The following is a 27810-nucleotide window of genomic DNA, read 5'->3' as shown; positions in this document are numbered from 1 at the left end:
GTACTCTTACGTAGTTCATGTGTCTCATACAGACTTTTCTTCTTAAAAGAAGTTGGGCAATCAAGTAATATGGATTAGCTGAGAGATTTGTCTGCTGAAGAATATTTGCAATATATATGTCCATGAACAATAAAGACAAAATATTTAACTGTTGAAAGATCAACATTTTTTTAAAATCCTTTGGCTTTGCATTTTATTTGTTCAACACTTCCTTAATGGAATTAAGAGGTATTTTAGTTGTGGCCTTTATGATGCCCTGTTGTGGCTGAACTAAACGAGAATGAAGGACACAATTCTGACAGTTGCTACAGGAGGTTTGCTTTCTGCTACGTACTATTAGGCTATCAATCACACACCTTGTTTCTCCTAATGTTGAGTTTCAGTTGAGTGAAATACTCTGGCCAGAATGAAGTCAAGTCAGACTGGATCTTTGATAGCCTTTTCACCTAAGCTGCTTCATATATGCTTTAACTAGTGAGTGCAATATCTTTGCATGTGCCTAGCGTGATCTGAGCTGGGTCATAAAATTTATATGTCTTATTAACGAATAAGAGAAGAAAATGACAAATTAGCAAATGACAGAAAATTAGCAAATTGGAAAATTAGCAAATGACAGAATGGATGTTGTGAGAGAGCGCCTAGTCCAGCCCACCTGTTCAAAGCAGAGGAGATTGCTCAGGACAACTGAAAGAGTCTGGCTCCATTATCTTTACTCCTCCCAGCAGATACTTAAGATACGGAAAATCCTCCCTGACCCTTTTCTTCTCCAGGCTAAACAATCCCAGCTCACTCAGCCTCTCCTGGTATTACAAATGTTGCAGTCCCTGGTCATCTTCATGGCTCATCAGTGGAATTCAGCTTGTTAACCACCAGGACCCCTGCGTCCTTCTCTGCAAAGCTGCTTTCCAGACTGTTGGCCTCCAAGCATGTAATGGTGCCTGGGTGCAGGAGTTGGCATTTCACAGCATTGATAATTGGGGGAATTCAGTATTTATGTTTACTTTTTTTTCTGTAAATTAACATTTCGTTCTGAAATAGTTTCACTATGAAAATGTTAAAATGGAACTTCCTGACAGTTACAGAATACCTGCAAGGGCAGTCATGAGAACTTTTTTTTTCCCTCTGAACATATTTTCAGGGCAAATCCCACCGTCCTGCCCCAAATGTCAACAGCGGACTAAAGCATTCTTTGCGAAACTCCTCATCACCTTTAGCAAGTAATTATTCTTATTTATGGGATGTATTTGGTGTGTTATTTATGCAGGAGTAGTGAAATTGAAATATTTCTTAGTCTTCTCCACCTGTGTGGTTTCCAAGACCTACATTGCCAACAGTTTTTTACTTATTTAGAGCACTTGTACGTTTTTGTTGGCTTTGTGACTAAGCTCCTGATGCTTGCATGCTTTCTGCTCTGTACTTGGTCAGTAAGACTCTGGAAGTCAATGTTAGTGAATGTCTACAATAAGCAGGAATTAATAAGAAAAAAATAGAGGTTTTTGAATATTTGCTCTGATGCTTAAAAAAATAATTATTTTTAGAACTAGTGGTTTGGTTGATTTATCTTTTGGGAAATACACTGTGGCTCTTCATGGAGTAGCAGAAAACTTGTGTCACACCTTTCCTCATTCTTGGTAGAATGGAAAATCAAGAAGAGGGTCCAAGGACTGTCCATTTGGGAACGTTCGTAAGAATTAGTGTGCTTTGTGAAATGTAGAAGTCAAATTTGTTAGTCAAATTTGAACCACCAAAATAAGTGGTTCAAATTCATAGGAGATGAAGATTATCAAAATAACTGAAGGTTGTGCAAAACATTTAAAAGTTCAAGGAGAATTTTAGGAGCCCAGCTTTAAAAGCCCACTTTGCAAACCAGAGCTGTATTTCTTCATGTGTTCAAAATTTTTAATTAAGAATATATAACCAATTTTTTCATTATCAGAGGGAAACTGTAAATAAATTTTGTGAAATTGTTCTATTTCTAGGTATGTTATTGGAATTGGATGATATCGTCTTGAAGAATGATTAAATGACTTGATTCCATTAGAAATATCATAAGGAAAATACAAACTTCATTCTAGATGAAAGTGGGCAATTGTTCATTGAGCCATTTGCTGAAGGTGTCCTTAATCACAACAGAAAAAGCAAAAGCCTCTCCGCTCCACGAATGCACAGAGAGTTGCTTTATGAAATAACTTTTTGTCTCATCCAGTTTTTATTGTATTTTTATTTGAAGTTACTTAATTTTTTTTTTTTTACACCCCTTGAAAATAAATGTTAATTTCCTATGGAACTAGAGTTCAGAAGTGGTGGTGCATGCTGTCTTCTGCTGATGTGGTGGTACGTGTTTCCTTTTGATGTCTCTTTCTTACTAGAAACTCTCCTTCTTTTGCCCCAGTATTTTTACCACTGGATAAAAAGGCAATAGTAGACTTGAGGCTCAGGAATTTGCCATGAGAAATGCAGGATATCCTCTAAGATGAATAACCCCTGTGTTTGTAATTACTGCAGTGCTGCATATGATGCCGTCCTTGATAGAAACGTGGCCATTAAGAAGCTCAGCAGACCATTTCAGAACCAAACTCATGCCAAGCGAGCTTACAGGGAGCTGGTCCTTATGAAGTGTGTGAATCATAAAAATGTAAGTTTTCAGTACAGAACCGGATAAGTGGTATGTATATTGGTTTGTTAGAAAATAAGAAGCTGTTCAGTTTGGTGCCTTTTAAAACAGAAAAAAAATCAAAAGTAAATTATGCTTAAAGGCTGTAGTCTTTCTGGTGCTATATGGCCACATGAGAGTGTGAGGATCTTCCATGTGCTTATTTAATGGGTATGCCAAATGGAGGTACTGCTAGTAGGGCTAGGGTGATAGAAGGGGAGAGACTAGAATACATTCTTGTCAACTCCTTATCCAGAAATGCATAAGTGGTTGTTGGAATCCTGGCTTCATCCTCTTGTCACTGGGATTTGTGACACAAAAGCAGTGTCTCTTGAACTGGAGTACCCATGCACAGGCATCGCTCCTTATTCTGTAGTTCATCTGAAAGCTAGTCATGTAGATGCATTGTATAGATTGTGCAAGACGAGGGGTCGTCATGGTGAAGGTTGCTGCAAAAGCACCAAAGAAAATTAGGAACCAAAAGCACTTTTCCATTCTCGTGTATTCGTGTGTAAGCTAAAGTTGTGGAGCCAGGGACTCTGAAGCCTCAACATGTTGTGCCATTCCTTCTAATCACAGTGTTCTTGTTGAAATAAACAGCAGTAGCAGGTTCTGGACTTTCCTATTTCTTACACCTATTACCTATCGTATAACATTTAGTATCTTTAACAAATGAAAATATTCCTACACTGCAAAAGAGTTATTCCAGGGCTGTATGTTAATTGTAACAATCTATTTATTAGTTAGAACTCTCTGTCTGACCTTGTAGAAGCTTGCTTTTTTGTAGTGACATATGTAGGATTGCCCCATTGCATTGTCAAGGGGTCTCCCAAGGATTTAATTTTCGTACAATTCCTCGATTTCTCCTGTGGCTTGGTGCCATACCTGTGTGCCCCTTCCTTTTCATTAGGAGTGAATTTTTCAGTTTTTTACATGTTTACTCTTGCCTCAGATCCTGCAATGACTCTTTCCCCTTATGCAAAGCATAAATGAGCTGGAAAAGCATGATGTAAGGTGAGATTTGACACTTGTTCTCAATCACAAATTCACATGGAAAGAAAAAGGACTTACCCTAAAATGACAAACAGCAGGACTTATCATCTTGAGTGTCCTCTGCCCCACTTCTGGGCATTCACTTATCCTTACAGTTCCACTGTGTCGATCAAGACTGTACCTGTCTCTTCCCTATTGACTTGGATAGAAACCACCCTTGGTCAGACCAATGCATGGGGCTTTGAAAATGCAGGGTGAGTGAGTAGTTCTCCTTAGCGGCGGGAGAATGACGCATTCTCACTCTGTGTTTTTAATGGACTGGAAAAAGCAGAGGGCAGCAGGAGTGGTATTAATTTAAAATAGATAATTTAAAAAATGCTGCAGAAGAGCTGATAACAGCATGTCATTGGTTGGGTCAGAGTTTTAATCTGTCTATACAGAGAAGTGCAAAGGAAGGAGAAGATTGTAAAGGCACCTGTGTGGAGGCACAAATCAGCCAGAATATGTGGAGTAAACAGAAAGAATATTAAACCATTTGTGTTAGAAAGCCTAGAGAGGTAATGGAGGAGTGGAGGGAGACATTCAGATGTTGCCTTCATTGTGGCTCTGCTGATATCTTCTACCTCTGTTGCCCACACAGGAGGAAAGCACATGAAATTCAGATCCCTGAGGTCACGTTTTTCCTCCGTGCTGTTTCACACAGTCTTATCAGCATCTTTCAACAGCCCAGTCCATTATTTAAAAAAAAAAAAAAGTAAAAAATGAGTTGCAGTATGTGAGATGTCTTTGCCCAGAATGTGTCTACAGTTTTAAAGTGCTTCTACTAAAAAGTGGTACCTCTCCTGATGGAATTTGTGTCAACATGTGTGTTTATGTGGCTTCAAAGGAATTGAGGCCATGTCAGAGAGAAGGAAAGTCTTCTGTCTATTTTTAATAAAATGGGCCTTTATTATTTGTTCCCTCAGATGAGCATTCTTCATATATAAGAAATTTCTGACTGTAGCACAAGGACTGCTGTGCTAGATTGAGCTGAAGTTGGTCTTTGAACCTGTAACTTCAAAATTCGGAGGACTGTCTCACCCTTAGCATCTTGGTTTGTCACTGATCACTAATCCTTCTCTCAGAAACCATTTCAAATGCACCTGGAAGAAATCTTAGAGATCTGTGATATTTTATTTTGAAAGCTGCTGACTTTTTACTGATTCGTAATGTGAGAACTGTTAGTACAAATTGAGCAGTGAAAAACCAGAGTTTATCCTTTAACATACACTTCAAAATGGGTTCATTTGCTTACTTTTATCACTTCTCTTTATCCTTTTGTTTTACTTTGCTTTTCAGATTATCAGTTTATTAAATGTCTTCACACCACAGAAATCTCTGGAGGAGTTCCAGGATGTGTAAGTAACACAGGCAGTAATTAAACTAAAGCTTTAGAGATGTGTGGGGCATTTTATTGTACCTTGTACACAATAACTCAACAACAAAAAAAAAAAGATCATGTGTAGTCTACACTGTGGGCAGACGGATGTTCTGCATTCCCATATTGAGAGCACTTTTGACACTTGTAGGGTGCCAAATACCGGGTTTCCTAAGCGCTCTAATAGCGTGCAAAATCTGCTGGTGGCTCTTCTTGAGAGGCTTAGTGTGTCTGCGCTTCCTTCAAATGCAGAGGAAGGGATAAGAGTAGTTCAAAGAGCCTGCTTTTGTGTTGTTAGTTTCCTTGGGAAATGACGGTTGTCATCTGACTCCCTGACGTGTGTGAAGTTTTGAAATGTGACACTGAATTCTGAAATAATTTCCTGTAAAAGTGGTTGATGTGAAACATTTCCTCATTTCCTATTTGTTTTGATATAACCCTTCACTGCGTAAAATTATTTGCCTGGGGAACTAGTGCTGAGTGTAGAAGATAACGAGCATCTCCGTTGAACGTTGCCCTATTGCACAAGCGCTACAGTGCCCAGTATGAACCTGCCCGGAACGAAATTTTAAATATTCAATTTTTATATAGTTGTACTACTTTTATCTTTCAGTCTTTCCCATATTCTGTATACGTTGTATGGAAATGTGTTCCCGTTCTGTACTCTGATATCAGTAGTGATAACAGACAGCAATGGCTGAAGTCAGGTGACTGCTGTTCTTGTTTTGATACACGGAATTTCCGCATAATATTCTCACTGCAGGCCTGTGCGGAGCAGAGGAGTCAAGTAGTGCTGGAGAGAAGGCAAGGCATGCAGCTCACATTGAAATGGAGAGCTAGAGTTTTCCTCAAAGTTTGAGATGCTTTAATGTAATATTACAGTTACGAATTAGCTGTGCTTGTGAGATGTCTCGTAAGAAATGAGCTGATGTGGTTAACATATTAACCTACCACTAAAGGGGATTGGGTTAGTGTCCTGCTGAGATTGTCAGCGAAACTGATTTATTAGAAGTGCAAGACTAACTAGTTGCAATGAGAATTACGCAAAGTCATAGGAGGATTTTTGGAGATATTTTACATGGGGATGCATATTTTAGCCTGTCAGACATCTCTACTACTCTCCGATTCCTATGTGTACTGTGATAACCATGCCTCATAATTGTCAAAGGCCAAGCAGTCATGTCATTTGGTGTTTAAGGCTCTTCTGTTTTCTGCATGTTTTGGAGTCGTGCTACCTGCTTGCCCATGTAGGCTACAGTCTCTGTCATGGGGAATGCACCAGTAATGCACCTGTTTTGCTGGGACACTAAAAGAGTGGTAAGATGGTGCAGTGAGAATCAAACACCACAATGATTCTGTTGTGAGTGGGCCTACTCTCCAGTGGTGTTGCTCCCAGTCATCAGAACTACAGTGAATTTCAAAGCAAGAAAAGGCATTGTTACTTACTTGAGATGATGCTGTGGTTCCTCTTCAACGCAGACAATAATCCTATGACTTTGCTTTTTCATGCAGTTACCTGGTAATGGAGTTAATGGATGCCAATCTGTGCCAGGTCATTCAGATGGAGCTAGACCATGAGCGAATGTCTTATCTACTGTACCAAATGCTCTGTGGTATCAAGCATCTTCACTCTGCAGGAATTATTCACAGGGTAAGAGGCCTTTGGTTTGAAACTTAAGACAACATATGGCATCATCATGAAGACTTTAGAAACCACTTGAGTTTCTTCTGTACTATGGTTCAAAGCCCTGTCTCCCAGTAAAATTACTATAAACTTACAAGTCATAGTCCATCTCCTTAGCAGAGTAGCTTCGTGCTTGTGTTAGGAACGAGATTATTTGTGAACTCAATGAGACAAAAAGGTAGTGTGATTACTAAAAATAGATAATAACCAAATAATAAGCACTGGAAATCATCAAAGTGATTATGATCTCTGAAACGTGTAGATAAATGTTATTTCTACTGAAAATGCAGCTGGCTACATCTACCACATGTGACATTCAGACACTTCGAATTGATGTTGTAGTGTGGTCTAAGTATTGCTTGATCAGGATCCCCAGAGGTCAGGGCATGTGGAATTGTCATTTACCATCACTTACATGTGCTAAAACAAATAAAAAGACTACTAAGTCTATTAAATGCATCCTCTCATTTTGCTTTCTCGTGTCAGAGCGCTGTGTCTGATAAGGATATGGTACCTGGCTGTGAATGCCAGAGGTAGTGCTACGCATAGGTGTTGGCAACAGAGGGAATGGTTCGTGTGACTGTGAGCAGGGGGTGATTCTGAATGGACATAAAATATCCTGAGTTAACTTCTTTATTGAAATGTGGTTTTACTAGTTTGGGATTTCCAGCTGAAAAAGAAACAAATCAGAAAATGTTTCCCTTCCATTACCAGAGGAAGAAAAGAAGAGCTGATAAAATGAGTTACAAAGTGGATGTTACTTTACAACATACAAAGTTTTCCCTTCTGGGCATGTTGTATGTTTAGCAAAAACTATTTGGCTTCCAGCAAAAGATGAGCTGAATTATTATAAATGAAGCATTAAGATATCTCCACATGTACAGTTGGAATATCTCTATTAGGCTCATAATATTTAAAAAAACCCTCAAAACTGTACCCTAATACTAATTCTAGTTCCTTGAACTGCTAAATGCAATGAAGATAACACCAGTACCTGCTAACCAGGTGAAGCCCCACAATATGCCAAGTTAGAACACCTTCCAGAAGAGTTTGCCAGAGAAACAGTAGTAAGGTTTTGCTGTGTATTTACAAGTATTTCTGATAGTAACTGCAAGTTGTCAGAAGAGTAAAAGACTCTTTGAAGGGTGACCTAAAATATCAGCCCATATCACAGCTGAGCCTGGCTTTATGAAGGACAGTCATATGTCTTTTCATTGTCTTTTGCAGGATTTAAAACCAAGTAACATTGTGGTAAAATCTGACTGCACGTTGAAGATTTTGGATTTTGGACTGGCCAGGACTGCAGGCACTAGCTTCATGATGACTCCATACGTAGTGACACGTTACTACAGAGCACCAGAGGTCATCTTGGGAATGGGCTACAAGGAGAACGGTAGGGCTGCGATTTCATAGCAAGCACAGTGCGACCTGAAGCGTAAGGTCTGCCTCTGCAATTGTATAGGGCACCAGAAGGAGGAAAAGAAAACGTAATGGGGAATGACCTCTTGGATTAAAAAGGCAGATCATTTAGAGCAGTTTCTCACTGTTGTGTACTGCAGCTACAGAATGTATTTGGGATGCAATGTCGGCAAATTTATCAGTGTGGGATTGCAGAGTAATGAAAAACTTGTTCTTAGCTATGATGGAACTTAACAAATACAATTAGCTCTTTCTGATCAGGACATGTTTGGCTTCTGTGGCTGTGAAACAGTGTGGGAACCTCTGGAATGGCAGAACGAGTGATGTGTTCTAAATTTGAGTCTGGGTCTCTGAATTGTTAGAAGGAAGAAGAAGAAGAGGTACAAGCTGAAATAGGGAATCCTAGCCCTTCCAGAATTTCTCCAAATCCAGAGCTACGTCTGATTTTCAGGAATGGTTTCTGTCTTTACGATAGGTTTAACTAAAGTCCCAGATTTTCCTGACAGGTTTCATGTGGTTAAGGTATAAATTTTGAAGTTTGACTCTTTTTTTTAATGGAAAGTAGAGTTGGGGGGAAAAGGAAAAAGCTGAAGCTAAAAAAACATGCATCAAATTTGTATGTCATCTCCCTAGATGTAAATAGGATTTTGCTCTGAGCAGTCTGTGAGGGATCTGGATACCTCCTGATCCCTGGAAAGATTGTGAAAAGCAGTTAGGGGGTGCTCACTATAGGTATAAGTAAGGAAGGAAAAATTCATATTTTGCAGGAGGTGAAGGGAAATCTTTAAGTGATTCTCATTTTGTAACAAAACTGAGAATTGCTTCTGAGTGCCAGGTAGACTAGGCAGGAAAGGAAGGGATACAACATGTAGTGAAAAATCTGCTGTGACTCAGATTCTGCTGTCAAAAGCTACCACTTGTCCATTTGTCAAGGAGTCTTTTCGATGACGAATTCAGCAAACATCAAAAATAGGAATTCATTAAAGAGTCTCATATTTCATTTATGTTGAAGAGGTTAGCTAACCTGCAGGACAACTTCTACCAACAGCCAACTGCATCCTGTAAAGGGCAATGAGTCTGATTTTGGGAGTGATTTCATGACTTAAGCAAGAATAAAGGCATGCTCACACAACCTCTTCCAAAATTAGCAAGTCTCTGCATGAATCATTTGTAATGTTTATGAATTTACAGTACACATTTTAATATGGAAGTCTAAAAATTAGAGCAATATTAAGCAGAGTCTAAGTGTACAGAATAGTTTCTGAAAAAGGAATAATCTTCCTCAAAGTATTTTGTAATTGATAATTTTTGTAAGTGCCGCTAAAAGTTCGAACTAGGCTCAGCACGCTTTAGATAGTTCCTTAGTCAATATCCAGAATTCCTTCTATTGTGAAATGAATTATTTTGCCTTTTGTTTTTTCTCCAGACATTTAGTAGGTGATTACCATTGTTGTTGTTATTGTCCCTGAAAGGACAGAGAAAGCACTTGCTTTTCACATGATTAAAATCGCACCAAGAAAAAGTTAGACACGCTTTTGTGATGAAGTACCCAGCTGGGAAGGTACTAAGAATGTTTGCCACTTCCAAAGGTCCCTGATCAAATGCCCATTGAAGTTTAACATAGAGACTTCCTTTGGCTTCCCTGGGCAGTGAATCTGGCTCAAGATGAATGATCTCATCTTACTTGTACAAAGTAAAAATAAAGTAAACAGAGAAGGAAAACAAACAGTTTGAAAATGAAGGTCAGCTGCCTGAGGAGCCGGTCTGCTTGGAGGCTCTCATCCAGTTCCCAAGGAAGTCAACAGAAAGGGTTGTTCTTTGCTTCCCTGCTCCGGCCTGTGCTGCCACATTACTGAAGCTCCCCTACTTTTTTTTCCCTCTTATTACGTACACTGCCTGTCTAAGGACTGTTCACTGCTTTCATTTTCTTTCTGCACTTGGTTGGCTAAAGATGCATAATTATCACCAGTTTGCTGCACTTCTGTGGAAGGTCCCAAAACTGTCACTAAGAAGAAAACTCTGCCACTGCCTCAGGCATGCTCTTGCTGTCCCCATGCCCCTGATACCTGTACCCTCCTTTTCCCAAATGGAACATTTCACCTTTATTTTGTTTTACCAAGAAGTGAGTTGTTTGTTTGTTTCTATGGTTTGTTTTGGATTGCTTTTGAAGGATAAAAAGGGGGAAGAAAAAGAAGAGAAACTGGTTGTGGAAGTCAAACATGACCAGGAAATGAGGGTTCAAAGCTGGAAAGCAATGTAGTCTTTCAAAGCATTTGAAAGCAGCTTTTTCCCCTTCATGGAATATGGATCTTTCTTTCTGTGCATACTGTGTCACTATCTATCTAGGCTTTTTTCTTGTGAGACTTAGAGGGCAGAAATAACGCCACCCAAGTCAAGCAGATAACGTGACCATATGTCTAAAAGCTGAAGGTAGGATCAGGAAGATAAGAAATGCTCTCAGTCTTGTTGGTCCTTGTCCTGCAAAGCATTTGTTCTAGCATTTAGTTTGAGTACCTGTGCAGGAAAAAAACAGAGTCCGGAGAGGTGATGCTCTCCAGTTCTTTTCAGTTGGTATGTATGTACAGACAGACACGTATAGATAGGTACCTATAGGTAGAACATAGGTACAAATCCTGAAGCAGGAATTTTAAATAACCCTTAAGGGTGGTGTTTATCCATATGACCTTAACTCATGTGAGCAGTTCCGTTTGGAACCTCTTGTGTACTGCTGCAGAGAGACTCAGTCCTGCAGGACAAAGCCTAGAAACTGCCTGGCTGCAAGTAGGATTTATTCCAGATGATCATTGTCTGGATTTGGGGATTTTTTGCTATTGTTTTTTTCTTTTTTTTTTTTAAGTTGTTTTTTCACTGTAAACTCAGTGTATACCATGGGTCTGTGCAGTTGTTACTTGTTATTTACTTGCTAGCTGTGGACCTTTTCCCAAAAACGTCGATTTAAAACTTTTTCCACCGTTGTTACTAACTACTGCTGAGCTGACTGACACAGCTTTTACTTATTTATTTATTTATTTTAGCTTTTGGTGAGACATGAAAAAAAAAACAACAACAAAACCACAAAACAAACTGTACTGTTCTGCTCAACCTGCTCTTTTTCCCCTCCTTTAGGAGTGAAATGTTGTAGTTAACTTTGCTTTTTTTCCTCCTTCTTCACTTCCCTGTCTCTGCTGTTCTAGTGGATATATGGTCTGTGGGATGCATTATGGGAGAAATGGTTCGCCACAAAATCCTCTTTCCAGGAAGGGACTGTATCCTTGTGCCATTTGCTGCAGCTTCACCTATTATTTGTTCCTCTCCTCCACCCCATCCCTTTTGCCATGTAATGACCATACCAGGACTGTAAAGATAGAAGCAAAAAGTTGAATCCCAGAGGTATGAGTAAATGAAAATAGCGCATTAGCGATATGAACAAAATTGAAAATGAAAAACAGATGCACAGAATTATTTCAGTCAAATAAGTTACTTCATTTTAAAACCTGTAGTCGTTCCATCTTATGCAGTCTTTATGTCATACTAATAAGCAATATAGAAAACAAACATGATTGCAAATTGGATAGCTGTACTTATTCTTCAGAGGAAAAATAAGAAAAAAAGAAAAGAATCCTGACTTGGCCCATCTGGTTCCTGTAAATCTGTTTTTCTGCTTTTATGTTTTGGAAGTAGTGGCTTCATAACATTTGTGGTGACATCATAATCTTTTGCTTGCTAATGCATCATGGATTTAGATTCATCTCAATGCTGTATGGGCTCAGAGTTGAGTCAATACAACATTTTTTTCTTTGAAACAAAATGAAGAATTTGACTCACCTGGTTTAGGGCAACTGCTTATCTACTGTGGTTTCCAAATTGGCCTGAAATCGATTCTCTTGATTTAAAAATGGACTTTCCTTTACCTGCATGAGGTCTGTGTCATTAATTAAACTGTGTTTCCTTCCCATCTTATTCTTCATGTCTTGAGCAATATTATTTTTACCACTTCCAAGGTGGTGAAAGCAATATTAGAAAATGAAAACAAAAGAGGAGATGTCTACTTAGCCTTCAGTTTTTCACAGGCTAAGCCAGACAACCTACTAGGACGTGTAAGTAATGTGTATTTTGCCCATCAGAATAAAATGCAGCAATATAATGTGTTTTCCACTTTCAGAAACAAAAAGGTGTGTTATTTTCAGCAGGTTGGCAGAAAGACACTATAAAAATCTGGCATCAGCAGACACTGGCAGTTGGTGTGGAGAAGACCCAGCTTTTACAGACACATAGTCAGGGAAGTAATTTTTTTAATTTTGCTGGCTCTTAAGTGATTCCTGAAGTGTTTTATCAGAGTTAGGTCCTGCCTGTCCTATTTTCACAGCTCCGTTGACTTTCTCTGAAAACGGAGCTCTGCCCAGTAGCCAGGTGACGATGCAGTTATACTTTACTAACAGGTACATGGGGAAACTGCAGGTACATCCTGTTTGCTGAGAAGGAAACAGCAACATTGTACTGGCTTCCAGTCTCATGGGAATATGGACTGGAAAGTTATCGGGTACAAAACAGCACAACGAAGTAAGAATGGTGGTTTTAATTATTAGTGAAATAAGAATGGTCTTTACGGATTTTTTTATTATTATTATTAGTGGAATGAGAATGATGTATTAGTGGGTAGCTTTGAGATGTCATTCCATAGGTGCTGAGTTTTTCCTGCAACATGTGGAACAGGCTGTGCACTCACCTTCTGCAGTAATCTGAATGTGCAGAGCAGTTCCCATCATTCATGAGACCTGTAATTCAGTGTGATAGTTATACTTTTTTCCAGTGGTAACAACACCTCGGAAACATCATCATAACTCTTCCTCCAAATGCTGTGCTCTTTTCCTCTTTTTTTTTTTTTAATGTGCAAAGGAAAACTAAACGATCTATAATCTTGAGGTTCAGCTGTAAATACTGAGGATATTTCCATTTAATCTATTTAGAGAGAAGTCTGAGTTTTTAGTTGACAAGCAGCTAGAATACAAAAAAGCTATTTCAGTGTAAAAACATAGCACCATGGTTAGTGGGTTGCTCTCCTTTTTCAAAAACAAATGATATTTAAGAGTCATGTTCTTCTGCCCATTTCCAGAAAAAAAAATTACTCCTATATAATTTAAACAACATGGATTTTGAAAAATCATTCAAATATGAGAATTACTTTGTTTCTGTCTGGCTGTGACAACAATCTCTTATGACAGTGTCTTATTCAGGCATAGCAATAGAATATTTTTAAAATACCTTTTAACATTTCAGTATCAGTTAAAAGTAACGGCTGAATTTTTGAACAATGCAGAAAACATTGTGTAAATTGTGGGATAGTCCTACTTTTTAAATCATTAGAAATCCCATACCCTGAAATGCAGTGTATGTGGTCCGGGTCACAAATGCTGCCACATTTTAGTGGTGGGTTTATTCAGGTGAGTTGAAAGCACTAAAAAAAAAAAAAAAACCAAACCAAAACAAAACACAAAAACCAAACAAAAAGAAAAGAAAAAAATGGAATCTGTACTTTCATTTCCAAGCCAATACTCATTTGTTAACCAGTTTGATCCCATGAGTGAGAGTTTTCAGTGTTAGAAAGACTGGTTTGTGTATGGGTCCATACTATTTCCCCTCCTTCCATGGCTGTTGATGAGCAGATCTAGTTTGCCTTCTAGATGCAGGAAGAGCTGGAGAAGCATTTATGCAACTGCAAGTAAACTTCAGAGAATGACATTACAATAAAGCTTCCCTTGGGCTGCTTAAGGCCTTCCAGTAGTGGGTTTCCTAGCTGAAAGAGTCAAGTCTGTATAGAAACTAAAAATTTCAATTCTTTTTAATTATTCAGAAGAATGTCCACTGTGTGCACTTGCTTTCAATATAAGGAGCTTACTTGTTTCTAGCCCGGAGCAAGAACATTCATGTATGGCACAGTGTCCATCTAAGAAAAATTTCAGTTCACAGCAGCTGCCAAGTTTTGAGGAATGAAAATTTTGAAAGTTAATCTTGACTAAACCATTGCACTGAGTTACCATTGCACTTAGATGCTGCTGACTTTCAATGGAATTTCATTTTTAAAGTTTTCATGGCAGTTAAAACACAGAGAAGATTAGTTTCAGATCATCTCATCTACATAAATAACAAATTGTCTCTAAGTTACTCCAAGAAAGCTCTGAAATCTTTATGGGCTACGTGTACCAGTATACGATAACTGTCCCGGTTAGTATAAATCTAAGTTACGCATTTCTTAACTTTATTAAAATGCTCTCTGAACACATGTTCAGTTAACTGCTATTTTCATTGGCAAAAAGCCGAACAGTTCTTGAAAACAATCGCTCTGTGAATATTGTTGAGGTATTTAATCCAGTTGACCTAGGAGGACACTAGAGATACTGCAGGGCTAGAAGATCAGTCCATTCCAGTGCTGTCGGTTTGCGATGGGGCAGCTGGTTTTCAGAAAAATAAGAACACCCTCCAGCCTCCTGGAGAGTACTGGGTAGAAATTGTGTAGCAAATACTTCTGTTACTCACCTCAAGCAGACATTTCAAAATACTACCAGGGAGACTTCTTTGTCAGAAGTCAGACCCTCATGAGAAGAAATCCACCTTTTGATCAATTTCCAGATGGATTTACAGACTAAAATATAAACCAGACAGAGCATGAGCAGCTAAAAACTGCCCAAACTCTTGAACACCACTGAAAATATGTTGGAAAACTCCAGGACTTTCCCCAAAGCTGTGTTCAGCTCTAGCTAATATGTCTTCAAAATCTCATAAGATTTCAATTTAAAGATTGGAAATAAATTTCTGTGTATTTTTTTTTAGGAGAAGGAAAAACTTAAATGGTCTGCATGCTTTCAAGTGAGATGATAGATCAGAGCTGCGGAGCCCACAGTGATGTCCCACAGGCACACATAACTTAGTGGGGAAATAAAGCAATCGAAGAGCATGTCTTTTCAGAACTGGGAGGCGTGTAAAGGACAGTACTCTAGCAAGTCCTTCAGCAGATCCAAGGGGAAACAGTGATTCAGTCATAGAAATATATTGTGATAACAGCCAAGTGTCTTAAATTTGGCTAGGCCTGGATTACAGTGGTGAATATGGAAAACAGAATTCCTGCTGCAATTAGATGAGAGCCTAAGACAGTCAAAAAAGAAAATACCATGAAGATAGCAAGAGAGAAAAAAAACACACAGACTTATTCTGTATAACTATGAACATCCAAAATGAATGTGAAGAGAAGTCAGCTTTAACAGATTAAGTTAATATTTTCTGCAGCCAGATTTTAAAAATTACTTTGTCGTCAGCTGTCTTTGAGAATGGTGGGATTAAAAGATGCTTTCTGACATCTGACAGAGAGTATTCTATGGTGTTTTCCCAGGAATTTGTATGAAGAAAATTGCTTGCCTTCGTGAAAAAAATTTGAATCAAGCAAGTCTTTTAGGAAAAGATGTTGCCTTTCCACCACTCATTAGCAGAATTTGTCTTTGCATTTGAAATAGGATCTGCATTTATTAGTGGGTATAATCCTAGTATTTTGCGTGCATGTTGGTGGTTTTCTTAAACTTTGGTATAATAAAACATCTGCACTTTTATTCAGTGCGGTCTGTCTTTTTTCATGTTCCCAGTAGTATTTTCTTAAGGCTTGTTTTGTCTTTTAAAAAACCCAAACCAAACCAAACAATTTGAGCAACGTGGTCTAGTGGAACTCACGGCAGGGGAGTCGGAACTAGATGGTCATTAAGGTCCATCCCAACCCAAACCATTCTATGCTTCTATGAATTAGTGTCAGGATTATTTAAAAGAGACTATTAAGAATGGCTGGCCTGGCTCTCCAGGTTGGTTCAGCTGGTATGTGTTAGCCTGCTGCTTCAGTGTCTGTTAGCCACGATGGCATTGATGGCTGAGTTTGGATTTTGTTCAGCTGGATGATTTCTCCCTGTGTATATGGGATTTGGTTTTGGACTCAGGATTTTTCTGAGAATATAACAAGAGTTTGAATTTTGATGATTTTATTGGGGGAAGTGCGCTCATATGAGATGAGATCTGTCTCAAAGAGACTTCAACGTAGCTGTGAAGATGATTTGGCTGTTGCTATTCTTCTCTTTTTTAATTCAGATATGTATACTGTAGCAGTTTGTAGTGCAATTTGCACTTAACGTAGGAGCCCCATGCTGTCTGTGATCTGACTGGCATTTGGAGTGGATCCCAGCTGCTGCAATGAAGATAATCCATAGCTTGTTTCCCAACACTCACCTTAAAGATTTTCAGCATGAGTCTGAACATGCAGTTTCAAAAGTGGCCAAGTGTTGAGGTGTAGATATGCGCTACACCTACTGCTGCCTCATGTGAACTTCAGCCAAGGCTATTTAGTTGCCTTTTCAGGCATCTATGAAAATTGGATGGTCTCAAATGTCTTTTTTTTTCTCCTCCTTTCTGTGCCATCAATCAGCATTTGCTTGATGACAACTGTACTAATTTGAGCTGAGTTTCACTTGTACAGTTGAGCAGAGAATTTAGAACTTGTAGACAATACAGATAGCACTGAAGTGTCTTTTGTCAAGAGCATGTAGGTATTTGGTTGAGATCAAAGTAGAGGACTGGAACACACTCAAAATCACATGTATAATTTTTCAGATATAAAAATATATAAGTATACTTAAATGGTATGCTAATATGTTTGTATTGTAGCAGGAGAGACTACCTGTGGGATTCCTACCGGAAGAGGTAAAACAAGTGTACTTGAATACTCTTTGAGACCTTGGAAGAGATACTTCAAAGTCAAAATTTAAATTAAGCTAAAACAAGAGTCTGAAGTTAGCAACTGCAGGATCTGCAAAACATGTTTTAAATGTGTCATGGTTTGGCTGGCCGGCAACTAAACACCACGCAGCTGCTCGCCCACCCTTCCCCAGTCCCAGAGGAATGGGGAAGAGAATTAAAGGCAAAAGGGAAGGAGATCCGTGGGTTGAGATAAGAACAACTTAATAATAATATATGAATATATATATGTATAATGATAATAATGTATACAAACAAGTGATGCACAGTGTAATTGCTCACCAGCCAGTGACCAAGGCCTGACCCGTCTCAGACTAACGGTCCCGAAACAGATAAGTCCCGACACAGCAATCCTGGATGAGTGAGAGACCTGGAAAAGAAGAGCGAGAGAGAACTCCAAGAGTCTGACAGTGAGAGCCTCCAGAAGAGCAAAGGCCCTTCTTTCCCATCAACCCTCATCTTTATACTGGGCATGATATTGCATGATCTGGAATATTCCGTTGACCAATTTAGCCCTCAATCCTAAATCTAAGTTCAAAGCTGAGAAGTCCTTGTTCTCTGAGTGCCAACTATAGACACCAGTGCGCTACCAACAGTCTTCTCATAGTGAATCCTATACTAAAACCAAAACACGGAGCTCTTCTAGCTGCTAAAAAGAAGAACTAAGTCAGTCCCAGCCAAAACCAGGACAAAATGTTACTGTCTGTTAGACGCAGTGTAGTGTGTTTCACATTGCTTGGCAAGATCCTCCATGAGTCTCTCTTCCTGCAATGATTTTTATATAGTTGTGTTCAAAAGAAAGTGGGAGACAGGGAAGGGCATGAGTCATTCCTCATGCCTCCACTCATTCTTGAGCTCGCATCTCAGGAATCCCATGGCCTTTTCTTAATACACATGTGCCTCTTAATATCCTGTGACATCCCTTCCAGTCCCTCTGCAAGTTCTGCTGTTCTGAAAGGGACAGTGGAGCATGAGTTCCCAAGGAAAAACGTTAGGTTTTCAGCATTTGTTTGGCACTGTAACTTTAGAGCCAACCTCTGAGGAAGAGCACAGATTTGGATGTGATTCATCCCTCCTCCTGCGTTTTTCTGAGTGGGCTAGGCTCTGGCATTTGCCTGTCTACTGCAGATCAGTTCTGTCTATGCCAAATGAAGGTGAGCATCTGCTAGTCTGAACCCCAGAGGGTGACAGCTCAGCTGTGTCAGTCATAAGAAGGCACGGTGCATATCAGTTCGGAACTTGCAGGCAGCTTAAAAAAAAAAAAAGAGCTAAGAATTCATGCATTGATTCGAAGCATCACACTTGTAAAATTGTGGAAACTCCCTTTGAGTTCCATCTAGGATCTGTCAGGAGAGTAACTGTACTCTACAGTGTTTTGCAGCTTCAGTTGCAGGTAGTAAATTAGAAACAATAATGCAATACTCAAAACACTTTGGAACCCTATTACTGTTATTGAGAAATATTGAGTTTTTAATAACATTATGTGGAAAGTGGTGTTTCAAATTAGAAAGGAAAGACTTTCTCAGGAAATCTCAATGGATTGAATTGATCCTGAAAAAATAAGATACAGTGTCCAATGCAGACTGTTGTATTTTTCTTCCTGAAAATTCAAGTAAATGCCTAGATATGATTCTTCAGAACACACATCAGTGCAGATCTGCAGGAGCACTCAGCAACAGAGATGGAGGCAAAGGGAGGTCCAATCCAGTCTTTCCATTTTAGGGGGATTTGGAGAGAGCAGCTCACTGTGTTGTGACAGACATGCTCAGTCGCCTTGAAATTTTACTGGAGTTTGCACCACAGCCATTGGGAAACATCATCATGTGCTAAATGTTTTGGCTTACGGTTACACAAATAAAATCAGGTGCCATGATTTGCTTCATAAGTATGTCTATCATGGTCTTCCCAAATCAGTTTTGAGGACATGATCGTCTTTTTTCGACTTGCAGAGGGGCGATTTTGCATCACTAAAACAGGGGCTATTAAAAATATGGAAGTTTGGCATTCTCACTAACTCTGGGCAGAGAGAGAAAGTGTGAACTAGGCCATGAGGTTGGGAGCGATAGTGAAGCTCATTCAGCTGTGCCTGCATCTCCGGTCGCCAGGGTTTCCAATGGCATGCATTTCATTAATTTTAATTTGAATGTCACGATTTTCATGGAATGAAAACTGGAACTTACTGGGTGCAGGTCTGGAGAGTCACCTCAGCAGGAGTTTTAGCAAGGGCAGTTGCAGATTTTCCTTGTGGGCTCCCTTTCGTTGTGTTTTGTCAAGTCCCAGAGAATCTGCAGCTTGGCAGGAGGAGAGCGCAAGGCCATTATTAAGGAATGAGGAAGGAAACAAGCTATGATATCTTCAGCATCAGAGTGACACTCCTGCTTTTTGCAATTCATCCAGCGTGGTGGGAGCAGTCTTCTGCAAAAGCAGAGAAGAAAATTGCATCCACAGCTGAGTTACAAGGGAGGTGTCCATGGAAGGTTAGCTTGGATCCTTTCCATATAGAAACATCCTTGGCCAGTTCTACAATTCCTGATCTTTCTGCACCTTTGCTGAAGAGATTCTGAAACCTGGAAGGATGAGCAAGCACTCATTTGGGCCAGGAAGTATGTGAGACGAAAGCACGAAGAGGAATAGATGTCTTACTGAATGTTCTTCTGTCCCAACTCTCTCTTCTCTCCTCCTCACCTCTTCTGCTCACTTTCCCTTTGAAGGGCTGTGTCAGCACCCAGACCAGACTGCTTCCCCAGGATGCAGGAGAGTTTATGGGGTGCAGGAGAGTTTATGGGGTGCCGGGCATGCATGTGTTGCAACAGAGCAACTTCTGTTCAGCCTCCTCAAACTCTGCTCAAGCCCCCAGGGAGATTTTGGAGGTTCCTGTGGAGGACAGATTCATTCCCCAAATGTTTTGTAAGACAGCCTTGACACACTCGCTGTAGAGGGTGTTTCCTACTGTTTGGTGTGGAATCAGAACCAGGAGGTGGCCCAGAGATCAAGATTTTCTGATCTAAATATTTCCTTTGTTGAGGAGAACATTTCCATGTGGTTTGTAGTGAGCATTTATTCAAGGTGGCTATGCCAGCGAGACATTTGGCATCCTTGGAAAACTTACTTGTATTTTGAAATATATGTACACATTCAGGAATGCATTTCGGAGCAGCTCTGTGCAATAATCTAGTTTATAAAGATTTTGAACAAATTAAAAATGCTCTATTCTTAGCAATCCAGCTCCCTTTCTAATGGAAAGGGAGCTGTTCATGAAGGGCTACGCAAATCTCAGCAATTTCACTTCGGAGAGTTCAGAAATGTTGTAGGTTTAATTCCTTAACACTGTTTCATGTGATCCTAAAACATCAAGGCAAATAGTTGCTAAACTGAAGTTTTACCTGCAGTCATGCAGAGGTCTCTGTGACTATGTTAGCCTGCATTTGGTTAAAGTTTGGGGATATTCCACGTGTTGGTGGAGCATTGCCAGTCTTTGTGAATATCTTGCATTTGGAAAAAATCTTGAACCAAATGTAAATTTTCCATGCTTTTTGAGTGCAGACGTTTGGAGACTGTGGTTCGTTTGGTTTTCTGATGCTTGTGTGACTGAAATTACTCAGACTACATCTGGATTGATGTTGGACTAAATGAAACTGAGGATTGATGCTTAGGTCTGTACCACAGTCCCTTACAGAGCTTTGCATGAGTCTCAGTGCCTTAACTGGGACTTGTGACAGCTGCTGCTGTATGTGCTGAACCTCCCAACCTCCAACTAACACCTTTTCTTAAATACACAGTGAAACTCTGGCTTCTAATTTGACATTTCTAATTGGTTCAGGAGAAGAGAAAGAGGCAGCAGGCAAGAAGGCTCATTTTTTTTCTCTTCAGATGTTTGTTATATTCAGGTATTCATCTTTGCTTCTTCTGATTTGGAAATTTTCAAAGAGCTTCCTTCCCAAAACCTCAGGATTAGAGGAGAACGATCATCTCTACTTTACAGAGCTTACAGTTTAGTAAGTCACTAGTTCAACTTCTGTGTGCGTGCTCTTGAGCACAGCATAGAGCAGTAATTTCAGAAGGCAGCCTCTGAAAATAAAAAGGAATTAATAACAGAAGAACAAACAACTGCTTGCTCTATCTTTTCCTGATATTTTGCATGCCATCTAGCTTGTGATGAAAGCAGCAATAATTTGCATCTCTAGGTTTGCTTATTGCTTCCAAACGAGTAGCCTTTTATTTATTTCTTTGTCTATTGATTTATTTATTATGAAGTGATGAAGCTTTTCATATGCTGAATAAAGCAACAGGGAACCTTAGACCCAGACATGTAAAGATTTCCACAGACAGGACATTTGCCTTCAAAGGCAAATCAACTTTAAACTGTTGCTCAATATGAAATCGTAAGAGTAAATTTAACCAAGCAGCATGACGCTTTCATTTTTTCCCCGCAGTTTCTGGCCCTGAGAGACCAGTCTGTCCCTTTTCTTGCTTCCATGCACTATGGCTTATCATAGAGCAAGGACAGCAGAGGTAATGTGGTTTCATGGTATTGGTATGGGGGAAAATGCCGCATCAATCCCGTACTGGATATCTGATTTTCATCTTATGTTCCAGTGTAAATTGTGTTAGCTTTGTTTGACTCAGCTGAACTGCTCCTCTCTGTACGAGGTAAATAGTCCCCTGGTTTGCTCTGAATTTCAATGTAGAAGGTACAGCTTAGTGCTTCTGTGTCTCAACTGTCCTGTTTAGAAAACACCGTTTCCTATCATGGCAAATGGAAATCTTATGAGATTCTCAAGACCCCTATTATGGACTGCTGGCTTCAATGAGATTCACTGGAAGTGAGCCAAGAGGCTCCAAAGCAAGCATTATTGGAGTGGAATGATCTCAACAAATTCTATTCATACTCCTAAATAAGAGATGGATATGTCTTCACAGGGACCCGAGTTCCTTTTGTGGCTTCTGGCAGTTCAGCTTGTGAAAATATGCATGGATCTCTGGTAACTAAATGATAAAGGAAAAGCAATTTGCATATCCTGGTAGAATACAGAGACCAGCATTCGTTTATGATACAAAGCAGTATAAACCTAGGTAATGAATGCAAATGAAAACTTAAAAAAGACAAAATTAATTGGTAAATTTTAATTACAAAGCGGTATTATGACACAGTAGCCAGCCGTGGGTCTCTCTTGGTTTTCTGTATTTAATAGCATTGTCTTTCATCCACACTGAGGTAAAGAAAACTGTGGGAGTCGATTTTTCTCAGACCTGCTATGTTGTCATGAAACTCGTGCGCTTAAGCAGAAAAGCATTTGCGGAGAGCGAAAGGCAGGTCTGTGTCGGCAGTGTGGGCTGCAGGCTCTGTACTATGGCATGATTGGATAAGTCTTCTCATTTATTTGTTGTTCTGTTCCTGTTTTCTTGTTTACCTTCATTTCATTTTTGTTTTCAGTTGACATGTGGTCAGTAGGGTGCATCATGGGAGAAATGATTAAAGGTGCTGTGTTGTTTCCTGGCACTGATCGTATCCTTCCTAGCAGCCGTTTTGGCCTCAGTAGGTATCTCCAACCCTTTCCCCTCAAGCCCTTTCCCACTAGACTAGTGCTGGCATACATTTGTACTGCACCTGAAGAGCTGGGTTAAGTCCCACTGCAAAATCCTTGCAAGTCAACATGTCAATAAACCGTTCCTGCCTCTCAGTAAAAGTCTCAGGTGGAAACCATGAGGAGTATAGTGTGAGGAGATAGAAAATAATGTCCTGTGTGGTTCATCAGAATTGCTTTCTGCAGCCAGTGACCACTTGGTTTTAGTTTTGTCGTTATAAATGTTTCTTTATTAATTGGGACGGGAGAATGTTTAATAAATGACAGGATTTTTTAAGTTCAGGTTGTAGCATGGTAGGCACAAGTCACTGTTTATCTCAGGATGGTGTGTGAGAGGTTCTGCATTTTAGGAAGAAGGTCTGATTGACTCGGACATGACTTTTAGAAATGCTTATTTCTTTGCTTGTTTGCTCTGCAAGCAGAATTGGAGTAGGACAGTAGAAAATGGCTTCAGTTTGGGAATGACTTCTGCCTCCCAAGACTAAAATTACCACTTTATTTTGTAGCAATTGGATGACTTAAGAGGCTGGGAATGTCCTTGGAAACTGTTGTAGTGGACTTCAGTCTGTCATCCTTTATTTAAGTACATGTACCTATTATGTGAAACCAGAATGTGTTTTTGACATCAACAAGAAGTGATTTATAGATAAATGCATTAAATCGGCAGGCAAGTGATCCAAGCAGACTAAGTAAATGTACATTTTCCTTAGAGAATATTTTGCATTTGGGACTGAGGCAGCCATAATTCTTACTTTATTTGATCCTTTATTAAAGCTTTGATATATACTCTATTATTTATCAGATTGTGAAAGGGTTTCTTCTTGTGCACTACAGCAACTGAGCTCCGTGCATGCTTGGTCTAACTGCAGTGATTCATGGTCCCTAGGATTACACAAATGAGAAATGGAAATGTCTTGTGTACAATTTTTCCTTCTAATTTAAACCCTGTACTTGGATAGATGACAGAGGAGTTTCCAGGCGTTATTCAATATTATGTAACTTTCTCTAAACATGTGTGTATGTACAATTAGGTATATGTGTGTGTGTACATATATATCCACACTTACTAATTCAGTTTAGCACTTCACTTTCGGCCTCGTTCACACTTCAAAGGGTTTAATGTTTTGATTAAAATGTAGGAAAAGTAATATTTGAAGAGCATTAAATAAATGAACGTAGGTGATGATATAATTAACGTTTTCACAGCTTTGTCTAGTAAGATTCTGATTTGCGTTTTGTCCAAAGTGTTCATGTGGTACTGAAATGAACACTAAAACTCCCAGGGGTTTTCATATGATCTGGAGCACACCTCATCTGCATATGTGAAAGTAAACCTTTCTCTTCCATGTGTTAATGTAAATTATTAGCACCTATTTGTGCTCCCTGAAGATTTGGCCCAGGCTGTGCTTGTGTTTTCTGTGAATGTGGAGCAAGAAATTTAAGTGTGGGGGTTAGGGTAGTTCAGAGTTGTAGTGGGAACCGGTTTTATGCTAATAGACTTACGTTTTGCAAGACACCATTTAAAGAAATCCCGAAGTAAGTACAAAAAGAATGGAGTGTGTCTTATATAGAACGTCAAAAACGGGTTTCTTTGACACAGCTGCATACTTGTTAAAAAGAAATCACACAAAGCCTCTATAATTAAACCATTATGTGCTGTTTATTATTGCAATAACCTCACAGAAATTGGCATTGCCAGCTGCTGATTTGTTTGGGATTGTTCTGTAATTGAGTTCACGTTCTTCATTTATATTTATAATGCGTTGCCAAATTTGCACTGTTTTACGTACTGCTCTGCTTTTCTTCTGCTGTTCCACCAGTGTCTATTCTGTGAACAGAGAACGATGCTGTTGCTTTCTTTCAGGCTGCTGAGCACCCCTCCTCAAAGGCACCTCTTCTCCAAATCCATCCCCCCCACCTCTCTCCTGCTGCTGAGCAGCTGCTGGCACTTCTTGCACTGTGCCTGTCTGTGCAGCTGAAAACCAGTCAGAAAGTTGCAAGGGCAGGCCCAGCCTGCTGAGATTGGTGACCTCGTGCCATCTTCTTCCTTAAATCTGCACAGAAAATGCTTAGCGTTTCTGTAAAAAAGATTATTTCTTCAGATGTGTGATGGAGCTGGGCAGCTGTGTAATTCCATCAGCAGGGGTTATTAGCCCGAAGAGCTTGAGGGCATCATACTTAAGCATGTATTTAAGTGTAGAAGAAGCAAGAATGATTAGAAATGTTTCCTTTTTTTTAAAAAAAAAAAAGCTTCCTCTTCAACACAAAATGAGTGTAAATTGGGTTAAGACAGGCAGTGTACCAGAATTTATCAGCAAGTTTTTCTTCACAGGCAGTACTTCATTTCACCACCGCACTGTGATTTGAAGAGCATTTAATACTAATTTGTGTCAGTTTTTACATGAAAAGCAGTTTAGAAATGGGAAGATTGAATATTCATGAGGAATGCACTGTCAGTCATATATTTGACTGCAAAATTTACTGTTTGCCATTTTCTAGCCATTAAGGAGTATAGGTCATTTGATATTGTTTCTGTTACTGAACTAAATGGTCAGTTCAGCTAACTGAAACAACTGCTGTAGTAAAATAGAGCCATCTTACATGGTCGTGGAAAATTCACAAGCAGAAAAATAGGAAACGCCTTTGAATAAGTGAGGAATGGAGTGCTTAGCCCGGCTGCAGCTCTGTGTTCCACTCCTGTAATCCGTTTGAATTCACTTAATTCGCTTGGGTGGAGCTGAGAAACAGAATCCACCTCTCTTCTTTTTTGATACTCCAGTTGTAAGTGAATGCTTGTGGTATCCAAAATCCCCATGGTCTTTACTGATCCTTGAAATTTTACTATTTGTCTGCCAGTTTTGGTGTATGCACGTGATTCAGTTAATTGTGAGCTAAAGCCTTTTTTTTTCTTTTTTTAATGTTATATGAGACTTCAAGGTTGACGGCAGTAGCTCTGCTTACAGAGAAATTATTATCACGAAGCTTGGATATACTTGTGCCTTGAACAAGGAGAAAACAGCAACATGGTTGATTGTGTTGCCTCAGGACCAATTTGAGAAGCTGATTGTACCTGTAAGTTGACTCGTGTATTCTCAAAATTTTGTGAGGGAGACCGTTACTCTTTTCTCACCACCACATAAATGATCTGAAGGAGTTAAGAAGGTGCCTTAATCCTCTGGTGAGCTGTGAAAGCAGTAGTTAACACATGAAGTTTTAATATTTTTTTTTTAACTGCTGAATGCATTTTGGGCAGAAGAAGAACAATGTGCCTTTAAATTCTCTATTTGGGAATGCCTACAGGGGGACAAATATATATTCAGGGGAGAGCTGTAAGGTTAGGGTGATGTCAGCTTCTCTCAGTATAAGTAAGTCACAGATGGCCATACAAGCATCACTTACAGATCCTCATTCTACAGTTGCAATCACGTTGTGCACATCACAGAGATTGGGGTATAGGGGTATTATGCACAGTTTTGCAGTTCATTTAGAAGGTATTTAATAATGCTCATGTTCATAGGCTGCCTCCTAGGCTAGGTACATGATCATCGTGCATCCAGCTGTGCACATTATAAAGACAGACATGTACCACAACAGCAGGTTCTAGAAGCCTGGAGTAGTACAAGTAGATAGTGCAGTGGTGAGGAGACATCCATGAGGGAAATGGTAATACTTATCCGAGGGCAAGATTGCAATCCTGTGCTGCAGTACCTGGACTATCCACTAAGCACTGATTTGCTTGCTGCCGTGTAAGTAAAGATGCTCAGCAACTGAATGAAGTGCCAGCTAAAAAAAAAATGGCAATTGAAAGTTATAGTGAAGATGTCACCATAGATATGCATCCAAAGGTTTACTGACAGTTATACAACCAACACTGCTGTCTTCTAACTTCCAAATTGTCAGTGGTAATCTTCTGAAGTAATTTTATTTATGCGCAACGTTAATTTTGTGATCACCACGTGTTCTATTGTAGCATATAAATAGCAACTACTATTCTTAAAGTTGCAAAATATTAGACTGTTACAGTCTAATTTTTACAAATGCCACATTCTTCTCAAAGTGTTTACCTTGGCACAGAAAATGGTCTACACTTGCTGTTGTCAAATGCTAGCGTTTTCCATTTATTTTGTTGTGTTCTCTGTAAACTGCTTTGATATCAGTATGTATCAGTATCAGTCTCACCTCTGTGCCTGGCAAGATCATGGAGCAGATCCTCCTGGCGACTGTGCTAAGGCACATAGAAAATAAGGAGGTGATTGGTGACAGCCAACATGGCTTCACTAAGGGCAAATCCTGCCTGACTGATTTGGTGGCCTTCCATGACGAGGTTACAGCATTGATGGATAGGGGAAGGGCAACTGACATCATATGCCTGGACTTATCCAAAGCATTTGATACTGTCCCACACGACATCCTTGTCTCTAAACTGGAAAGACATGGTCTTGATGGATGGACCACTCGGTGGATAAGGAATTGGCTGGATGGTCGCACTCAAAGAGTTGTGGTCAACAGTTCAATGTTCACGTGGAGGCCTGTGACGAGTGGTGTTCCTCAGGGGTCAGTACTGAGGCCAGTGCTATTTAACATCTTTGTTGGAGACGTGGACAGTGGGATTGAGTGCACCCTCAGCAAGTTTGCAGATGACACCAACCTGTGTGGTGTTGTGGACACGCTGGAGGGAAGGGATGCCATCCAGAGGGACCTTGACAGGCTGGAGAGGTGGGCCTGTGAGAACCTCATGAAGTTTAACAAGGCCAAGTGCAAGGTCCTGCACGTGAGTTGGGGCAACCCCAAGCACAAGTACAGGCTGGGCGGTGAATGGATTGAAAGCAGCCCTGAGGAAAAGGACTTGGGCTTGCTGGTGGATGAGAAGCTCAACATGAGCCGGCAATGTGCGCTGGCAGCCCAGAAAACCAACTGTGTCCTGGGCTGTGTCAAAAGAAGTGTGGCCAGCAGGTCGAGGGAAGTGATTCTGCCCCTCTACTTTGCTCTCGTGAGACCCCACCTGGAACACTGTGTTCAGCTCTGGAGTCCCCAACACAAGAAGGACATGGAGCTACTGGATTGAGTCCAGAGGAGGGCCACGAAGATGATCAGAGGGCTGGAGCACCTCTGCTATGAAGACAGGCTGAGAGAGTTGGGGCTGTTCAGCCTGGAGAAGAGAAGGCTCCGGGGTGATCTTATAGCAGCTTTCCAATACCTAAAGGGGGCCTACAGGAAAGCTGGAGAGGGACTTTTTACAAGGGTGTGTAGTGATAGGACAAGGGGCAATGGATTC

At 39.9% G+C, this 27810-nt stretch overlaps 1 protein-coding gene across 4 annotated transcripts in view; it reads left to right on the top strand.

Moving 5' to 3' along the window:
• Positions 1–27810, top strand: part of MAPK10 (mitogen-activated protein kinase 10) — a 92069-nt gene that overhangs the window by 30148 nt on the left and 34111 nt on the right. For 2 of the 4 annotated variants that reach the window (XM_086611284.1, XM_086611285.1), the window contains 5 exons: positions 2506–2635; positions 4985–5043; positions 6576–6714; positions 7975–8140; positions 22385–22456. In XM_086611284.1, the coding sequence (XP_086467410.1) occupies positions 2506–2635; positions 4985–5043; positions 6576–6714; positions 7975–8140; positions 22385–22456 (566 nt within the window). Of the gene's footprint in view, positions 1–2505; positions 2636–4984; positions 5044–6575; positions 6715–7974; positions 8141–11360; positions 11433–22384; positions 22457–27810 lie in introns of all 4 variants that reach the window. The other 2 variants (XM_086611283.1, XM_086611286.1) reach the window with 2 other exon arrangements.

This window comes from Tauraco erythrolophus, chromosome 5, assembly GCF_009769465.1.
Source record: "Tauraco erythrolophus isolate bTauEry1 chromosome 5, bTauEry1.pri, whole genome shotgun sequence".
Taxonomy (NCBI): domain Eukaryota; kingdom Metazoa; phylum Chordata; class Aves; order Musophagiformes; family Musophagidae; genus Tauraco; species Tauraco erythrolophus.
The sequence above is the reverse complement of the archived record's forward strand: the minus strand, read 5'-3'. Positions and strand labels throughout refer to the sequence as shown.